General features: G+C 40.5%; 1 protein-coding gene across 4 annotated transcripts in view; it reads left to right on the top strand.

The window, feature by feature from the left end:
• Positions 1 to 19,361, top strand: part of PCDH15 (protocadherin related 15) — a 3,978,145-nt gene that overhangs the window by 2,096,437 nt on the left and 1,862,347 nt on the right. For all 4 annotated transcript variants that reach the window (XM_069611238.1, XM_069611242.1, XM_069611241.1 and 1 more), the window contains one exon: positions 14,687 to 14,836. In XM_069611238.1, the coding sequence (XP_069467339.1) occupies positions 14,687 to 14,836 (150 nt within the window). The remainder of the gene's footprint in view (positions 1 to 14,686; positions 14,837 to 19,361) is intronic.

Genomic DNA, 19,361 nt, shown 5'->3' on the forward strand with positions numbered 1-19,361 from the left:
CTCTTTGCTTCAAAAACCCTACCAATCTCATCGCTCTGAACTTACCAACCCCCCTAGGATGAAGAATATAATTTCTCATTACACCCCACCACCTTTCCCGACACAAATACTTGTGCATGCCACAAAGAGACGGACAAACACTAAACCCCTTTCCCTGATATATCCCACACAAGGGTCAGGCAAATTCTTCTTAACAGCAGAAAATGATAAGGAGAAACAGTGGGAATGCATGAACAATGTATGAAAAGACACACATCTAATCTTAAAAGCTACATCCAGGGTGTGAAACATTTTAGTGATTGACAATGCTAATACTGCCATGAAACATCAAGAGCTGAATGCCACATAGTAGTATGCCACTGTGGAAGACGATTCCACTCCAATGTTGAAACCATTATTTGAAAACCTTTCTATTTTGTCGAATGACAGTCCAAATATTGACACATGTATACTAGCTTTCACACATTGATAAATGGTATATTAGCTTGCATGTATATAGCAACACCTCCTGCCATCGTTTATGGCATCAAAGCTCAGAGAATAAGTCAGTTGTATCATTGATAGTGTCACTTGTGAAAGAATGCTTTCAAATATACGAATGTATCTGATGATTAATGAAACAACTTAACTCACTTTTACAACAGATAGAGGACTATATATATATATATATATATATATATATATATATATATATATATATATATATATATATATACATAATGTTATTAATAGATGTAGTATCATTATTGGCATGTATTAAGCTTAAAGCTGGAATAAGTGCCTGCCAGCACTTTCTATAGTCTTGCACAAACTACAATGGACATATAAAAAGGTTACTAACACTACTACATTACAGTCTGACAGATATGTTCCTCTTCTACCAGAAAATGTGTCTTCTGCAAAAAGTGATAGGTATGCATAAAATATCTTCCCAAATATATATATGCTAATGTAATGATGTGAAGATGGGAGCAAATGAGGTATGGACTAAGGAGAACCAAAAATCTGTGGAGCAGTTAGTGATGGGGTCTTGACATTATGATGATTGCTAATTAGTTGGAAAGCAGATGTTAAAACACCTCTGGAGTATATCAACTTACTGAACATGAATCAATAGAACCTGAAGTAGCCATCACAATCAAATATCTTGATGTAAAAGTAAATATTGGCAAATTCAAGTCTAAATTAGTTCTCTTCTGTCAACTATCCAGTGCAAACTTTGCAAAAGGTATTTGAAAAAAGCTGTCTTATCCTTTACAAAAGTGAAGGTAATTGTGTCCCTTCAAGAATGTCTGTAGTTGAGGGTATTGCAGGTGCTTGTCAATCTAGTGTATCATCTTATGTTGTCTGCTGTATCACTAGTGCAAATAAGTTAGAAAGGATAAGGAAAGGTGGTGGATGAGCATGCACCCTTGAAAAAATAAAAAGTGTCTTAGAAACTCTCTTTCCCCTGATATTCTCTTTTGTTAAAAGAGCAAAAGAGGAATGTCAGGAGGATTGTTGAAAAATGACATGCATATAAAATGCTGCTCTCAGTGTGACCGTAAATGATCCAAGTCCTAAACATAAAGCTGTCATTCATATAATGAGGCATCGTTGGGTTGATGGCCCTGTTGGGGTGGGAGAGGGGTGCAGAGACACCTTGTGAACTCGGATAGGTGGTTTACCATGGTGTATGCCAGAGCAGTTCCTACCCCAGAGGCAGAGAACTGCTCTGTGAGGGAGTGAGGGAGTTCGGGTGAGGGTGTGTGTAGTCCCTGCACCCATACGTGTGCATTTTGTATTACTGCTGGATCTGGGTTTGTAGCTCAATGTATTAATGCATCTACTACAGAGCCTGTGTTTGACATCATGGTCGCAAGTTTGAATCCTGACCGGTCCATTCAGCTCTTCATCATTCTAGGGTCAATAAAATGAGTAACAATAAACATCTGTTATTTGTCAATAACGCCAATATGCCTCTCTGGGGGTGAACATGCACTTTACAAATGTGTCTTTTCCACCATTTCTGCCAGCCTCGCTTCTAGCCAGAGCCACTTTTCTCATTTTCAGAAATGAAACCTCTGGAATGCACCTGGGTGAAACAAGAAAACAAACACTGGAGCTAGTGGAATAAAATACAGACTAGGCATGGAATTAACTGGCAATACGATATGAGACAGCCAACACCCAACCATCCCAGGCAGACACCGGAGAATGAAGAAGCAGCAGAGGCTAAGATTGAGAAATGTGATGAATCAACCATCATTTCCCAGAATACTTGGCCAGATACTCTTCTCATGTGACCAGGGAAAGGAAGACGCTTTCTGATCCTGATTCTGTGGTGTACCATGTGAGGATCATATGGGGGATCAGGTAGGCCAGGAGGAATGGGAAACCCCCTTGTTTTACTTTACCCAAAACCCCAATCTTGTAATTGCTCATTACAGAACTAAAGTCAGAAAAACGACTTTGGCACTTTAATAGGGACTTCAAGTCCCATAATTCCATAGGTACTCGGACGAGGAAGAGGGCTGAAGAGGAACAATGCAGGAGTGGTCAACTAATTGATGTAAATGACCTACAGCTGAAGGAGACCGTGAGGCTTAAAAGGCCCCTTAAGGTGCAGCAGGTAGAGGGAGAAGGAGGAGAGCAGTGGGAGCAGAAGGAGCAGTGGCGACTGATTATGCAGCTGAGGATGGGACTAGAGAAGGAAAACGCCAATTCAACAATTGTAAAATGTCTTGCTAGATGTAATATGTGGTCAAATTTAAAACCATTCTGTTACCATAAAATAAAAATGTCCAAGATTGCTCTGTGTAAAAATGGTCCAATCTATGCCGGATATTATGGTGACCTTTGATGTATAATTACCTGACTTTAATGAAACCAGTCAATGAGAGTCTAGGTGTTTCATCCTCTGACTTGCAGAAATGGCATCATCTCTTAGAATACAGTATTTTGCTCTGCTGGATAGTGAAGAAAGCAAGCCAAGACAGAGTTGCAAAATAAATATTCTAACCTTCCCATTATTGAGTTTCTCAAAGTAACAAAAAGGTGCATTTACAGAGAATCACTGACATACATACAATGTGTAAATATATTTTCTAGATAAATACAACATATTGTTGTTCCTATCCGAAATGCCAGCCTTGCTTGTCACAGGAACATTGACAGGAAAAAAAACAATTGATATCCAATCTATATTTATAAAAGTGAAAATATGTGGGTGGCTGGGTTTCTGGTAAAGCGTTGTTCCTTGTACAATTCCACACTGTTTCACCAATATGCACCACATTTTGGTGCATATTCAGTTACCTGTCAGGACCCTCCGGACACTCCTGGCTACTTGAGATTTGGGCACCCGACTCCTTTCCCTGAATTTCAGCAAAACTCAGAATTTGTTTGTGGGTTTGTGGCTTGGCAACGCATTGTTCAGTATGCAATTCCTCACTGTTTCCCCAATCTGCACCACATTTTGCATAGTTACCTGTTTGGACCCTCTGGACATGAATGGCTACTTAACATTTGGACATCCCACCTTTTTCCCTGGATTTCAGCAGCTTCACACAAGAGACGGTAGCCTGAAATCGACGAAACATCAATGTGGTCGTAAAAGGACCGGTCCTCAACCATAGAATGTGCGGTTTCTGCGACATTTGCACTGCAATGCACCACAACAACCTGTACCATCCCATGATGAGGCAACAGGTGGGGAGAAAGCACAGTGGGTCCCAGTATGCAACAGCACATCAACTATTGCCTCCCCCTCCCAAAGTCTGCTCCGGGGTTTGACAGTCAGCCACACACACACCCCCAATCTCAATGCAGTTTATTTCAGAGTTCAAAGAACATCAAGCGATAAGTGAATTGGAGCAACGATCTACAGGATAATTTATTTTCAACAATTGGTGAGAGTGTTGTCATGTCTGTCAACAGAAAACGTTCGGAGAACGGGTACTTTGTGCTAATATCCTTATAAACATTTTGGATGTCATTCGACCACACCTTTAAAATTCCTGAAGGATGGTACCGTTCTACTAAATCTTTGAAGTTCAATAATATAGAATCTGGGTTCTCTTTTTCCTTTTAAATTTTCAGATAAAATACTCCACTATTGATTTTTTTTTACTGAGTTCACTGTCAATCGATTCAACAGGAGTAGACTTGGGGAAACCTAAGGCCATTCGGTTTATGTTCCCCTCGAGAAGCTTAAGCCAGGTAGTTTTTGTTATTAAACATTTGTAATCCATAAAGCATACTAGGAACAATGCTAGATGTATAGTTCTTCAACAAGCCTTCTAATGCATTCCCTCCGTTATGCCTAACAAAATGTTTGATTGCATTAAGCTTTTTCATTGTAGTTATCTTCATAATCGCTATCCTCAAACTGGTCATATTTAAACTATCAAAGAAAGGAATGCCCAAGTATGTGTAGGCATCAACAATCTCTATAATTTCATCTTTGATTTTACATATAAAATGTCGTTTTTTTGTTGTTAGCTTGAATGTCGATAATCTTTTTTCTTAAAATTGAAGACTTTTCTCCACAGAATATTTGTAAGGAGTATTTAAACTACGCTGCAGACACACAGAGGTTTGATGTAATATATATTGTCATCTGCACAAAACACCCAAGCCACGTGCTGGTTCCAACACAGGGCTGAAAATATTGAAATGTTCTCAATTCCTCCCCAAGTTCTGCAATGCAGAGATTGTAAAGCATCGGAACCAGGAAGAAACCCTTATTAAGACATGATTGGTCTCAACACGTTCACTAAGTAATGTTAGTTGGTTAATTTTTAATTGGACTGAGGTGCTGGTATATAGCTCTTTAACAAAGTGCACAATTCACAGATACAGACCCAAGCTCTCGAGTTTCCCCCAGAGCACCTTGCAAAGAACCGTGTCGAAAGTGGTCTTGTATTCAATGAAATATATATAAAGTGTTTGGCCCCTATATTTCAAAGTTGAGCGTATGATGAAGATAAGAGTCCATAGATTAAAAACAGTGCCTACACCCTTTCTGAAGCCAGTCTGCTAAATTTTAAAGAGTTTTTGTTCCTTTATCCATGTATTTATTTTTCACATTAAAAGTTATGCAAAGAGCTTCGAACTTGCGATGGTAAACTCCAGAAGGTGGTAATTAGATGGAATCTCCCTGGCTGCTTTTGTATATAAAGGGATCTAAGAAATATTTTCCAGCTTGCTGGTATTACCCCACAAGAGTGAATGAATACAAGATGTTAGCCCAGAATGTAGGTTCTTTCTACATGCAAAAAAACAAGAGGGATGCTGGGAGTCCTTCTGCCAGACATAGTGATCTAAAGACTATGGGTAAGTCCCTTGTAACCGGGACTAATGTCCGACCGAGGGACTCCCTGGGTCCCTCTTGTTTTTACTTGAATGGTTCTTTCTACATAACAATATTTGGAATGCCATCAGGACGAGGTGCGTTAGATGGCTTGAGCTTATTTAGCAAAAGCTCAAAATCATCAACAGCGAATAACATGCTATATTCATAATCTAAAGTATAATAGTGCACAATAGGATCATCCATAATAGATGGGATATTCTAAAACTGAGAGATGTAACTAATTCAAGAGTCGTCTGCAATCGGATTAACTTCTTTCTTATCTGTTGTAGATTCAGCCCACCATTTATAAATATTCCAAAATCTATGCAAATCTGAATAACAGAGGGCTTTAAACGCCATTTGCCATTGGATAGTCATCATGGAGCCTTTGTAAACTTTAACCAAGTTTTTATATCTAGTGTTAACCCGAGTTAGAATTATTTCTATCTGTACTGAGTCTACTTTAGATATCATCACATCTTTAAAGTCTGTTTTAAGTTGCCTTATTTTATTGGCAATAACATTATCAAAGATGTTCCCATTTTTAGTAGTTTTAATGGACTTTTTCTTTTGAATAGCTCTAGCATATGTTGTTGCCTTTTCTACCTCGGTAGTATAACCATCAGTACCAAAATATATAATAATAACACCTTCATTAAAGTTCCAAATCATCTGCCAATTAAAGGTTGATATGTTTTGTTCAGACCAACACAATCTATTACCCGCAATAGTTATGATATGATATATGGTATTTGTAATGCGTCAATACACACGTGTTTCAAACTACACCATAACTGCCATCTAGACATAATTTTTTCTTTTGTTTATATTATAAAACAAGTTTTGTAGCAACATGATCACTTGCTTTGGTAAGGATCAATGATAATTCCTTTACAAACTTAAAAAAAGAGTCGGGAATCAAAAAATAATCTCTCCATGATGATACTAAACCATTTGATCAGTTGTAATGCAGAAAGCTGCCTTACTCATTTTTTTGAATAACTGAAGGAGACAATGTGAAGCGATGAAACCACCCCATAAATCACAGTTAGCTGCCACACCTTCACAATCCTGCTCTGCCACCTTAACACCATGTTGATTATTGGTTAGATGGGATTGAAAGGCTTGAGACTCCTCTTTAGAGGGGGTATAAGTTATTTAATAGTTAAGATTGCCCATAATTATATAATAACATGTCATAATATTGAAGGACCATTTGTTTAGGATTTCTTCAATAAGCTCAACAATAAGAGCAGTATGTGTATTTCGAAGAAGGTTATAAACATTAACTATTAATATCTGTAGTTACACCTGCTCAGACATAACAGATACTGTGGTGGGTAAAATATAATGGGACTGGTGGGAAGTCACATACTCCGTCAATGTCAATTGATTCTTAGCACCAATCATTAGCCTGCCATAATGTCTACCTGACAAATTTCAATGAGTGGCTCTCTGGATAATATGATAGAATTCAATAATTAACTTGTGTATTAACCAAGTCTCTTGCAATGAAAAAAGATCAGAAATCAGTAAATAAAGTTGACTCATAGTATTCCGAAGTGAAATAGCTGAAACCTCTAGTATTCCAGGATAAACCTACCAACTGTTGATAGTATTCAGATGCAACATCGCCCAACTGTCCTTCTAGGCTTAGAAAATCTCTGTTTCCCCTAGGCAAAGCAACACTGGTATTCAGGCCACCACATTTTATTAACCAATATATCAATTTTTGAATCTGAGAGATTGGAATTTTTTCTTTAAGGATACCCCTATGTTGCTTTGTCTTTGAGGATGCAGGCTCAGTACACCTCAGAAAGTCATAACCAAATTCCTGGAATCTAAGCAAGAATTCAGTAATGACAGGGGAGATGAAACGCACCAGTTCCCAATTAGCCTCTGTTGACGTCATAGGAAATTAAAGAATGGTGAAATAGTTAGAAATATTAGTTTTCAGTTGTAGCATTTGATGAATCAAAGTGCATTAACAAGATTTAAGAAAGGGCTATGGACAGTGGCGTAGGTATCCAATATCTTGATTTTTTTTTTCTTTAGGCAAATGTATTGCTATTTATGTTCTCTAATAAATTGTCAATAGTTTGAGTAGTCTTCCGCATGCCAGACCCTGCAGGTTGACAACTGTGAAACAATGTGGGTATTGATAGAAACTATTACTCACTAACACTGCCGTAAAACAACCAAAACGTATCCACCTCCATGCATTTCTCATGACGGCACTTCCATTCTGACTTAATTGTAAATTGGAACAATGCATAAAGGTTTGCAAATGTGTGAGTATTTTTTCTGGGGGTTGGCTGCACATGTAGTTTAGGGGGTTGGCTGCACATGTAGTTTAAAGTGGACCTAAAGATTTTGCGTATGGATTAAAATCATTGGCTCCTTTTGTTGCTCATGTCCTGGTAAAGTATGCGTCATTTATGTTGGCCTATGTGGTATCATAGGCATTGCATGCAGTTGGCTAACATCTGATTGTCTTAAAGCAATGTGGCTCAGCTATGATTGTTTTAAGACCCATAACTGATGACGTTGTAGTGTGTTCTTGTTTTGTGTTAGACAGAATTGCATGCAGTACCGTCTGGGACCACCACATACAATTAGGACTACAGGTGTAAGCCAAATAAGTCTGTACTACACAGTTTTTGGTAGCGAGCTGAGCAGCCAGGCTTATCTCAAGAGTGAATGTGAGCAGTACGAGAGGTTACACAGAGGTCTATCAATCACATAATCATTTAGAAAACCTTCACTAGAAGGAGACAATTTAAGATTATACACAAACACACTTCAGTACTGAACCAATAGGTTTCTGAACAAGTTAGGCTCCCATGAAGTAGGAGCAAAATGGCACTTCAGTTACTTTCAACGGTAATAAAAGACACAAGTTATGTAGACTAGATCATAAATACTTTCTCGGCAGTGCAAATAGTTTCAGTTCACAAGAGGACTCAATTCAGTTCTATAGGCATAGGTCAAAGTCAATGGACTAGTGTCTTGGATAGGAAAGAGCAGTTCTTGTAGTAAATGGTAAAGTCTTTGTAAAAGTTCGCAGAAATAGTTTAGACAAACAAGAATCATATGTTGAGTCACAAGCTGATAAGGCCTGCAAGTTGGGAAAGTTACACAAACTTTCACAGCGAGAGTGGCGTTCTCGCAATCGGGTTGACACAGTACCTTAATATGAAGAACAAAATGCAGCTGAAGACGTAAGTTCCTGGCAGGTCCTGCAGATCCATTGTTCCTGAGCCTCAGTCGTGGGGACAAGAGGGAGGACGTTGGGGGACTCCTGCACTGCACGGGATCATTGGAAAATGCTGACAAGATGGAGTCACTTTAGTTCCAGTACTTTTAATTCAAGCACACACGCTGGTGTCACTCTCCCTGGTTAATCCTAACCAGCCTTCAGAATGGTATCCAGGTGGCTTATGAGTTGATTGGTCCCACAAACCCAAAGGAAGAAGTCGTCCTTGAAGGGGCTTCTCTGTTGGGGTGAACTTGGCAATTCAGACCTGCAGCAGGGCTTCACCGGGCACACCAACGGTCCAGGAGTTGCAGCTGCCGTCCTCTTCCACCTCTTCGGTTCTTTTGTTCCAGTGGTCGACTCTGCTTTTCAGTCCAAGAAACTCACCTTTTAAACAGTTCTCTCCCTTTCATTCTAGCCTACCTGTCACTCTCCCTGCAGGGTGGCTGTCCTTGCCGGACAGTCAGCCAGCCAATCACACCAGGGTGCATTTGGGTCTCCTAGGAAACTAAGCACAGGAAGTTTCGGGCATCTCTCTCACTTCCTGTCCACCACAGACACTCAGACGTCAGAGGCGGTCTTCAGCCCTGAAGCCCCCCCAAAGGCTCATGGACAAAGGGACCAAATCTAGAAGGACCTTTCCAAAAAGAAACGGCAAAAAAGAAGACCAGGACCTGTTTAAACAAAGGGGCTTAAGGTGCCATCTTGAAAAACATGGCTCCCGTGATTTTTAGCTACCGGTGTTCGTGGTCGGGAAAAATCATGGTAGTTTGTTGTAAAACCACTGCCACCAGCCTTTTCAATAGGAAAGGGTAGCATTTGACTGGTGCTTGAGAATTTAGACACAGGGTATACTATGTAACCCCTCCAGCACTCCATTGTAAGATGGTGTGTGCTGGGTCTAGGAATTTGGAAAGACTAGGAAAGTCAATTTCACTTTACATTTGCTGGGAAAGAGTAGTTCACCCCAGAGAAGGCTTTTAAACCTTTAGGAAGTCTGAAAGACATCCCTGTGTCACTGCACTGAAGGTGCTGTGTAACACCCATGAAAAGATTATGCTTATGGAGTTGTCTAAAACTCAATTATCAAAGAACAGAAGTGTACAACACACATCAAAATACATGAAAGAGTGGGGAAGAAAGGCTCACACTCTTTCCAGGTAAGAAAATCAAGTCCTCAAAATCCAGCAAAGTTGTTGGGGGTCTTTAAGGTGAAGGGAATTAGCACATTTATGTGAATTCGCCCTAACATTTTGCACACAAAGTATAGCGTCCCATTAACCAACATTTTTTAAAGTCTTCTCCTGCTGTATTTATGGAACCCTAAATAAAATGTCTATTTACCCAAATATTTTCCCCCGAATAGTGTTTCTGTTTTTAATGGTATACATACGCTAATACTGACCCTGCCCACTGGGCACTTTGCCTAGGTCAGTCACACGCAGTCACTACATTACCTGGGGCAAGGCCCTGGATCCCACTCTGGGAATACCAACACCACCCAATTTGCACACTGGGCATCACTGGTGGCCATTCTATAGGACCTTCAGCCCTACCTCAGGAACCCAGCAGCCATACAAAAGACTCACAGGGTATGAATTGTCATCATGTGCTGTGCCATGTTATTCTGGAGCTTGAACTTTGGCCAAACCCTGAAGCCACCAAGCTACATTCTATATATATATATATTTAATCTGCTACTGGCAGACGCATCACATTCTGAAATTCCTAAACACCTAGAAAACCTTTGAAACACTACCACGAACGTCAGTGTTCTTATCATGAAGATACAATAGATCTGAACACATTTTTCAATGGGATTTTCCTTTTGAGAACCGGTTAGGGAATCATACCCGATGTCGCTTTCTGTATAGTTGTTTCGAAATAGACAGCAACTATCATGAGCTCAGACGTATTCACCAGACTGGGGTATGGAAAAATGTAAACATTGTCTATATTTGGCTCTGCGACTCACTTTCGCATTCCTGGTATATCAAGCTTATCAGTGAGGTAACATAGGCACAGAACTTAAATACCATGTGACACATTCATCAAAGAAAATGGAACTCATTAATTAAAACTCAAACATGTAACAGACATTTGACAGTATTGCTTTATATGAATAACATTTAGGTATATTTTCTGGGCTACTTATGCAATGCGGATATGGTATCCCTCTCTTTCTAAGAAGAACGATATTCATTTTACAAAAGGAAAAGTGACAATTATTGCACTAATTGAGTTACTTAACAGATTGGAGGCTGCCAGGTTTTATTTTGTTTATTTTCTATTTCAACCTGCTTGGCAAAGATGTTGATCGCCTACATGTAATGTGCGACTGCTTTAACTACTCAAGATGATTCAATGTATTAGTTTACTCAAGCCACTACAACACAATATGCCAAAACAGATGTTGTTTTGAACGACACAAGCAAACCAAGTGCATAAATTGGCTGTGTGCACAATACAAAACACAAATAAACCTTGCATTTTTCTTTCCGCTCTCAGAAGCTACTGAACACTGCATGGCGTGACAATATATTTAGAGACTATCCTTAAAATGGGGAGTTCAGTGCCCACTGCCAGTTAAAGCAAATCATTTCTTTGATTCTGTCTAGCCCTGCCTATGACTCATATAGAGCCATGTCGATATATGTGGCCCTGCACTACTGATACGCCAAGAACCAGGCCGGGGTACAGAAAGAATATATCATTTTTAATTAATAGGTTCAATGAATATTGGAAACAAATGATTGCACAAAACATCTGCTCTGTGGCACAAAACAAAGTTTCAATACAAATTACTGAATTACAATTTCGGGCTCCGAGTCGAGAATACCCATGTATTCATTAGTTGGAGGGATAGGCTTAGGCCTAGAGTCTTTAGGTTTCCCTATTGATTTGGATAAGATATCCTTTTGTGAGGACATGTCCCTAGTAGGGCTTTTGTCTCTATGGGTGGTCTTATAGGGTGTCTTATGGTGTTTTTCCCCACCCTGGGGCCAAGAGGAGTGTGTAACTGACTTTTTGGGGCCCCATGTCTTCACAGATGAAGAACGTCGAATTTCGGATGTGGGGGCCGAGGTTTCGTCTGCAGACTAACGACCTTTGGACAGTGTTTTCCATGCGACACCCTTACCATCTTTCGATGTCTTAGCCTTGTCATGCAGTGATCTGGAACAAGATTACCCAGAGGACTGGGATTCGGTGGACCGTTCACGGGGTGTTGAATATTGCCGGCTATTTAACTCATCTGTCGAATGTCGACTGGGGCTTGTGTGTTTTGTGGTGTGTGCCCTTGCTTCCGCTGCTGGGAGTACTCCCCACAACATGGCCGTCGGCCTGTCCTACGGGGTCAGGGGCTTGCGCTTGGGTAGCTAAAGCTAATCCGGTGCCCTCGCCGTCCAAAAGTGCGCCGTTGCTGCCATCGCCGAAGGCTCCTTCTATCTCCATGGCCTCGAGTTGCCTGGAGTAGTGGGACCAGCGCTAAGTGGAACGGTTCTACAACGTCTTAGGCTTGAAGAGCCTGCAAAATCGACAAGACGTCTCGACGTGTTTTCTCGGTGAGACACAAATTGCAAACTAGACGTGTGTCTACCCAGGGGATCCTACGGTTGCATTTAGGGCAAAATTTAAATGGAGTGTTCTCCATAATACTGGATAAAAGGGATGGCAGCTGAGTGAACAAAGTGTAGGAAGGGGAGAATATGCATTCTAAAAATGGCCTCCTAACAATGGCCTCCCCCCTCTCTCCCTACTGTCTGGGCCGAGGCCCGGGGCAGCCTTCCAAGACTGTACACTCCATTGCGATGTCTCCGCCAGTATTCTTTCTGCTTCTTTGGCGTGGTGTTACGAAGTCGAAGAAAGGATAGAAAGAAAAACTATCGTAATGAACAAATTCAATGGCTTATTGCCGAAAGGAACTTCGCTATACGCGTCCGTCTATCATGGCGGAAAAAAAAAAGATCTGAGGGATCTTGACGCATGAGGGATCATGGGTACAGTGGACATGACACTAGGGATAGTATTACTGGCACGCCCTATAGACGTCCCTTTTCGAGTTTTGAAAACAACAACTGTAATACTCTGCAGCTTCCACTAGATTTCGTACTATGCACAGCATGTGAATCTAAGCAGATGCAAGCATCAGAGATACGATTACGGTGAGTCATGTATTATATATATATATATATATATATATATATATATATATATATATATATATATATATATATATATATATATATATATATATATATATTTTACATGGCCACAATAGTGGCCATGTAGTTATGGTTAAATTGCAGTTTCCATAGGAAGAGCACTTTTTTGGCGGCTTATAACTTCGCTCCCCCTGGACGAATCCTCATCAACCTTTGCAAAAAAAGTATATGGGCCACTCTGAATCTGTTTGCAACGAATGGTGAGGATTCGTCCAGGGGGGGCAAAGTTATAGGGGGGTCCCAAAACTTTTTTTTTCCCATAGACTGAATGGGAAATTTTGTTTGCTTGCACCTACAGCCCAAACCGCTATACGGATTTTCACCAAATTTGAACCAGGAGCAGCGGCTTGGTCCCGAAAGCGTGCTTTTGCAAATTTGGTGAAAATCCGTCCAGTATTTTTTTTTAAAATGACCAAAAAGTAGGTTAAAAAAAATTGTGATATCTTTTCAATTCAGCATTTTTGTAATGGTATACATCTCTAAAGTAAAAGCTCATTCAAAAATCACTGTAAATAAAAGCGGATTTTTAATAAGTATGATTACACAAAACAAAATAATCAATTATACGTGGAGTAAAAGGCTACTATAAAGGACAATATTGATATAGCCTTTCATAACCTACATTAAAAGAGGATTCACATTGCCTGCAATTTTTAGGTTCCCAAGAACTGGTTCTGATATGATATGTTATTTATAACCCCCTTAATACACAGATGTTTCTAAGCGCAGACCCGGGGATCAAACCTGTGTGCTCTGTTTTGTCTTGCTTCCAAGGCGAGCACGTTGGCGCTGAACTATCCCCCCGAGACAATTCATGTTCATTAGTTATGCATTTGCAGTCGCTCTGAAAGAGCCATTTGTTGTTGTTTTTTTTTGCCCTCCAAACGTCCGTACACAGGAGAATCGCTGAGAGGCCAGCCTCCTCCTTCACGCCATTTCCCAGCCACCGACCTGCGCTTGCCAGAACGTGCAATGTTTTGTGTGTTTAACCGCTCCCCGGCACCTTGTCCTCCCCTTCAAATCACTCCCACTTCACAGGCCACCTAGCTGCCCTCCGCCCCTTTGTGTGCCCGCTGGCCCATCCAGGACTCGCATCTTCCTTTGGCGTACCGTGTGTGGCATTTCTTTTGTTTCCTCTTTTAGGGGAGGAATAGAGAAAACCCTGTACAGAGACTGCAACACTAGGGTGACCAGATGTCCCGGTTTTCCTGGGACAGTCTGGGGAAATCGCCCTCAGTCTTGGGGTCCCGGGAGTTTTTTCATTTTAGAAACCCCATCCGGGGTTTGCATGGTTGGTGGTTACGGTAATGTTACGGTAATGTTTTTCACAACACTTTCAGAATTTTGAAGTTGCAGGATTGGCTCGAACCCCCAACCTTTCCGTAACATGTCACAACACCTAATGACTGTGCCACAGAATCTGGCTTGGAAACGATTGTACAGCAAGCCATGCAATAGCAATTAGAGAAAATGCTTCTTTTGAATTAACATGCCAAGATTCAAAGACAAAACTGCAAAAATGAGATCAGATACAGTTTATGGAGAGGAGCAGTGTTGGAAATATGATTGGGTGGTGGTTGTGGCGGCGTGTGAGAGGAGGGGCGGTAATTGGTGGGCTGCTATGGGGTAGTCCCTCTTTTATGTTGTTGGTTGTCCCGGTTTTTCATTTGGGAAATCTGGTCACGCTAAGCAACAGCCAAGGTTCTATGTCTATTAGTCACCCATTTGAAGTCACGATTTAAATTGTACTGAGGATTACTTCACATCTGCAATAGTTTTGTGTTTTTAATTGATCAAAACGAATTATTGTTCTCAAGATGCGTTCTGCTATCCAGATACACTGAATGCTAACGCAAGCTTTGCCTGTTGTAGATGATTGCTTCAGATGGTACGCAGGAGAGTATCCCAGTCACGGTCAACATCCTGGTTATTGATGTAAATGACAACTCGCCAACCTTCTCCAACATCTCTTACAGTGTCAAGATCTACACCGACATGAGACCCGGCGACGTGGTTATCATGGTAAGTAAAAGTGGCATGCACTCCTGTGTGATGACCAGACTACAGCACTGTTTGGATATTAGCAACAATGCGGTGGGGCTTCCTGGGCAACAGTTACTATGAACACAGTTCAAATGGGTACATTCAATGAGGATATGGGCGTTTGTAAATTGTCTTTATTGTAAGGTATGACCTATGCATCGTTCATGACCAACGTTGGAAAAGAAGGCTGTAGAGGGTCAGTTACCAAGGAATAGGAATAGTCTTTGTTGTTTGTTTTTGGAGATCCCAGCCAGCGGGATGTGTCAACAATCACTTTCAACTCGAGTGAGCAAAAGAAATTCGGTAGTACCCAGGTGGATTCTTGTTATTATTAATATCATTATTATTACAATTATTATTATTTATTTCTGCAATGGATTGTTTATAGGCCACAACCAGTATTTCTTTTTAATTTATAATAATCCTAATTTGGAAAGTGACCAGTGGCCAGAAACCCTGTCCGAGTGGTCAGAAACGTTTGGCTCTACAGCTGTTTCTACTACAACTCCCATAAAACCTAGCCAGCAAAGTAAATGTTTAGGAATTATGGGAGACATAATACAAGACATCTGGCGAGCGGGGGGGACTGCACATTCCCGCTCTATCGAGTCTGTCTTTTCACCTTTGAACTTGCAAAAGCTAGGGAATTTCTAATGGTCCATAAGCATTTTAATATTGAAAAATGCCAGGTTTAATCCTAAACCTATAAATCTAATTGTTTCGAAAACACGCCCTTCCTTAAATCTACGTATGATTTAAATGATTACCGTCCATCTTCATTTCACTCATCACGTGAATATTTAACAGATAACTCCTAACTAAAAATAATCATTGGCAATGTGAATAGTGTGGGCTTTCGTGTAGGGATGGGAAAGGCACTTGCCAGGCACTGTCGTAGTGGCGTTAACTGGCCATTGATGGTAGCAGATACAAAACGGTGCAAGAAGCTGGACTTCTAATAGACAAATTGTTGGCTTTGCCAATGCTTGTTTTAACTGGACTTAAGTGAAGGACATGCAGAGTGCTTATACTTCGTGTGGCCAAAGGCAACCTGTTTAAGACATTTTAATTATACCAGTTGTGGGTTTACAACTCCAATTAAGTGATTAACTCTCAGAAGACTGAGTGCAACGTTTGATGGTAAGGCTTGAGTAAAGCAAGTTCAAAGACTTCCCATGAGGAGGTTTTTGGGAGGGTAGGGAAAGGCACGGATGGTAATGTTCATAAGGATTAGCATGGCCGTGGACAGTCAATGGGTGGGTAAATAACCAAACAACACCTACAATCTGTCCATCCTCATATGCCTTGTCTCCCTATCTGTACTCCAATGCAATAGTTTAGGCATATAGATGTCGCAAGCAAGACCTAATAGCACAAACTAATGAGGAACATTGCAAGTGAGAATTGTAAAACGATAAAAGAGCAGTTCACTTAGATAAAGTGCTTATTTTTAACTATATGTGCACAGGTGATTTTGATGGACAAAAGCACAGAGGGGTTCGTCAAATATAAAACAGCTGTTCTTATCTGTAAATGTGTACAATGGTGGCATTGATGTCATTTTGTACTAAACGCAGGTTGCGTCTCTAAGTGCAAAATAAAAGAACCTCATTAATACAGTAATGTATGGCATATTCAAGGAGGAGGAGGTGCACCATTTAACCGTTTTCCACACTGTCAGATGAACAACGGAAAGCAGGGGGAGCCAGGAGAACTTTGTTATTGACAGATGTGGTAACTGGAAGCCATAAAGGAGAGGTATTTGGGCCTTGCAGGGAACCGAAGCAGAAGGCCAGGAGGCAGCAAGGCTTACGGACGCGCACATCAGACCCCGTGAGTTCACCGTTACATTGTGACCACGGTGTGCTCCATAACCACTTGCTGGCCAAGTCCAGGGATCTGAACCTCAGAAATGAGATAAACAGTTTAGGGTTAAAGAAGAGAAGCAGGCTAATTATTCTGTTGAAGACAAAGATAATTTAAGAGGGAGCAGACGGTAGAACAAGAGCTTCGTATTCAAAACAGAGGGTGCGATTAAACCATGGTAGGTTACATTAAACGCCAACAACAGGAAAGGGCAATAACCTGAGAAGAAAATACAAACAATTATTGCCAAAACCAAACGAGAATCATATCAAAGCAATTCATAAACAACCTGTATTGCCCAAGCCAAAAGAAAGCATTTGAGAATGTCAGTTTTTGTCAAGACTATTGCCCATATGTGAAGGAAGTCATAAGAGGAGATGGCTTATACCTGCATTGCCAAAGCCAAAGAAGTGTGAACGTGAGAAAGACTTATTATCAGCACTTGGTTAATGACTGAGTGTGTAAACAAGAGTGGCAGGAGGGCAGCCTTTCTGATACAAGGTATTCAGGAGGAGTGAAGCATAGCCCCTCTTGTGTGTGGCAAGCACATTTGTGTAATAAACAGCACCAGTGCAGTTGTTTCCCTTGAAGACATTTTTAAACTTGATGTTGTGAAGCAAGAGACATTGCTAAATTGTTGGAAGCTGACCGTTACTACAGAAGTACTTGTAGTTAGTAGTTTACTCTAGCCTGGCAGGAATGTTCACCAGGTCAGAGGATGTTATAGCACTTTGTTATGTTTTGGCTGGAGAGTTCACCAGAACAGAGAACTTTGTAGTAATATGCCTGGCATGTGACTAGACCAGCTGGAAGTCATTGGAGTATGATGGTGTGGTCAGAATTCTTGAAGAAGTAGTTGAACCAATCAAGTGTTTTTGTGAATCAATACAGAATCATTCTGACAAATTGAGATCACTTGTATTAACGGCTGCAGAATTATTTAATATTGTCAAACACACCGTTTTGTGAACTGGTGCAGAAATATCCTGACAAAGACATTTTTGTTTAAAGTAATCAAGTACGAAAATATTCTTGGCTGATGAAAAGAATTTCTTTCAAGATCTTGGTTACAAGTGAAAAGAGGAAATCTGTATTGAATACCTGTGATCTGTTGGTTGAATTCAAGTTTGAACTTTTTGTTATGAGATGGGATTTCTTTATCCTTTTCGAACAGCTAAAATAAATACTACATGAATCTGGGGAAGGGGAATTCGCCCAGATTATAAGGAGAAACAATGAACATGATGGATGTCAACTGAACTGTTATATTAGTTGCTTTTGAACTGCCATATATCACCTTGTTGAATTTGTGTATGTACAAATGTGAGGGACGCAAACCTTTTGTTACAGTGTTTCCTTTAGTTTATTTCAGGCAGGGACATCCTTGTCTGGGTAGTGAGGTGTTAATCTAACCTTTTGAGTTCATGAAATGCATCCTTTGAAAAACCTTTGCAAAGTTGTCCGACGCACATTTATGACCCCTCATGATACTTGCATATTAAAAGCCAGGCATGTAAATATGTGAAGGTTTTATTCACAGAATTTAAAGCACAGCCATGTATGTGACGTTTTTCTAAGCATGTAATGTTGTCGGCTGTCATCAAAGGCCCCCAAACCAACAGAAAGGAAGGGCCATGTGAAAAAGGCCTACATGTCATTACCAAAGGAAAGCAGCATTTTAATTCACAAAGGCAGAAGAAATTCAAAGGTCCCTTTCACATGAAATACATGATTTCTAAACACTGACACCAAAACGGCTTTGCATGTGTCTTTGCAGTTTAAAATTTGCAGTTTAAATCAAGACAAGAGAAAGAAATCCCCCTTCCAACATAACGATGTCATGGAAAAGACATGGTGCATGTAAACATGTAATGTGTATTATGCTAGACATGCAAAATACTGGCAACAAGGAAAAAAAAACTTTGTTCTATGGGTTAGACCCTTTTGGCTTGTTGGTGGGCAAACTTCAAAAAGATCTCCCACACTGCAATCCTGGATTTTAAATCCCCCAGCTATTGACAACTGCAATACAGTGTGGCTGCTAAGAGGTGTTGAAAATAGACTTTCCCTGGACTTGGTGTCTTTGAAAGTGCACTGCAACTTCAGGCAACCAACTTGAAAGGGACAAATAACAAAAACTGTCCCAGAGAGACAAATGGCTTGTAGAAAGGGAAGCTCGTGTTTGCACATTAAATACCCCATGATTGGCTGAATAGGAAACTACATATATTATGGCAGTTACTAGTAAATCACAATGTTTTTGACACAATAAGGTTCTGCCAATAATTTGACATGCAAACAAATGGGAATTGCAAATGGAAGCTGTTATATGTCTGCTCCAGACTCCTAAGACAATCGTTTGAGTGGGGGTGGATTTGGGAGGAGAAAGAACGGTAACTGTCCAATCCTATCTGCGAGAACTCTTGAAGGGTATCCCCAAGATTGTAAACTTGATGGTGTCATCACTGCTATATTAGGTGGATGCATTATGAGAAAGGGGAGAGCTGCTGACACTTACCATCTGACAGCCACAAGGAATCTCTAAAGGAGATTGCATCTGGGTGGAGCTGTCTATTGCTAGGGGGGCCTAAAAAGGCTGACTGGACTCTATGAGCTGGGGACCATCCTTGAGAGTGGG

Source organism: Ambystoma mexicanum, chromosome 8 (genome assembly GCF_040938575.1).
Source record: "Ambystoma mexicanum isolate Mex_15411 chromosome 8, UKY_AmexF1_1, whole genome shotgun sequence".
In the NCBI taxonomy this organism is placed as follows: Eukaryota; Metazoa; Chordata; class Amphibia; order Caudata; family Ambystomatidae; genus Ambystoma; species Ambystoma mexicanum.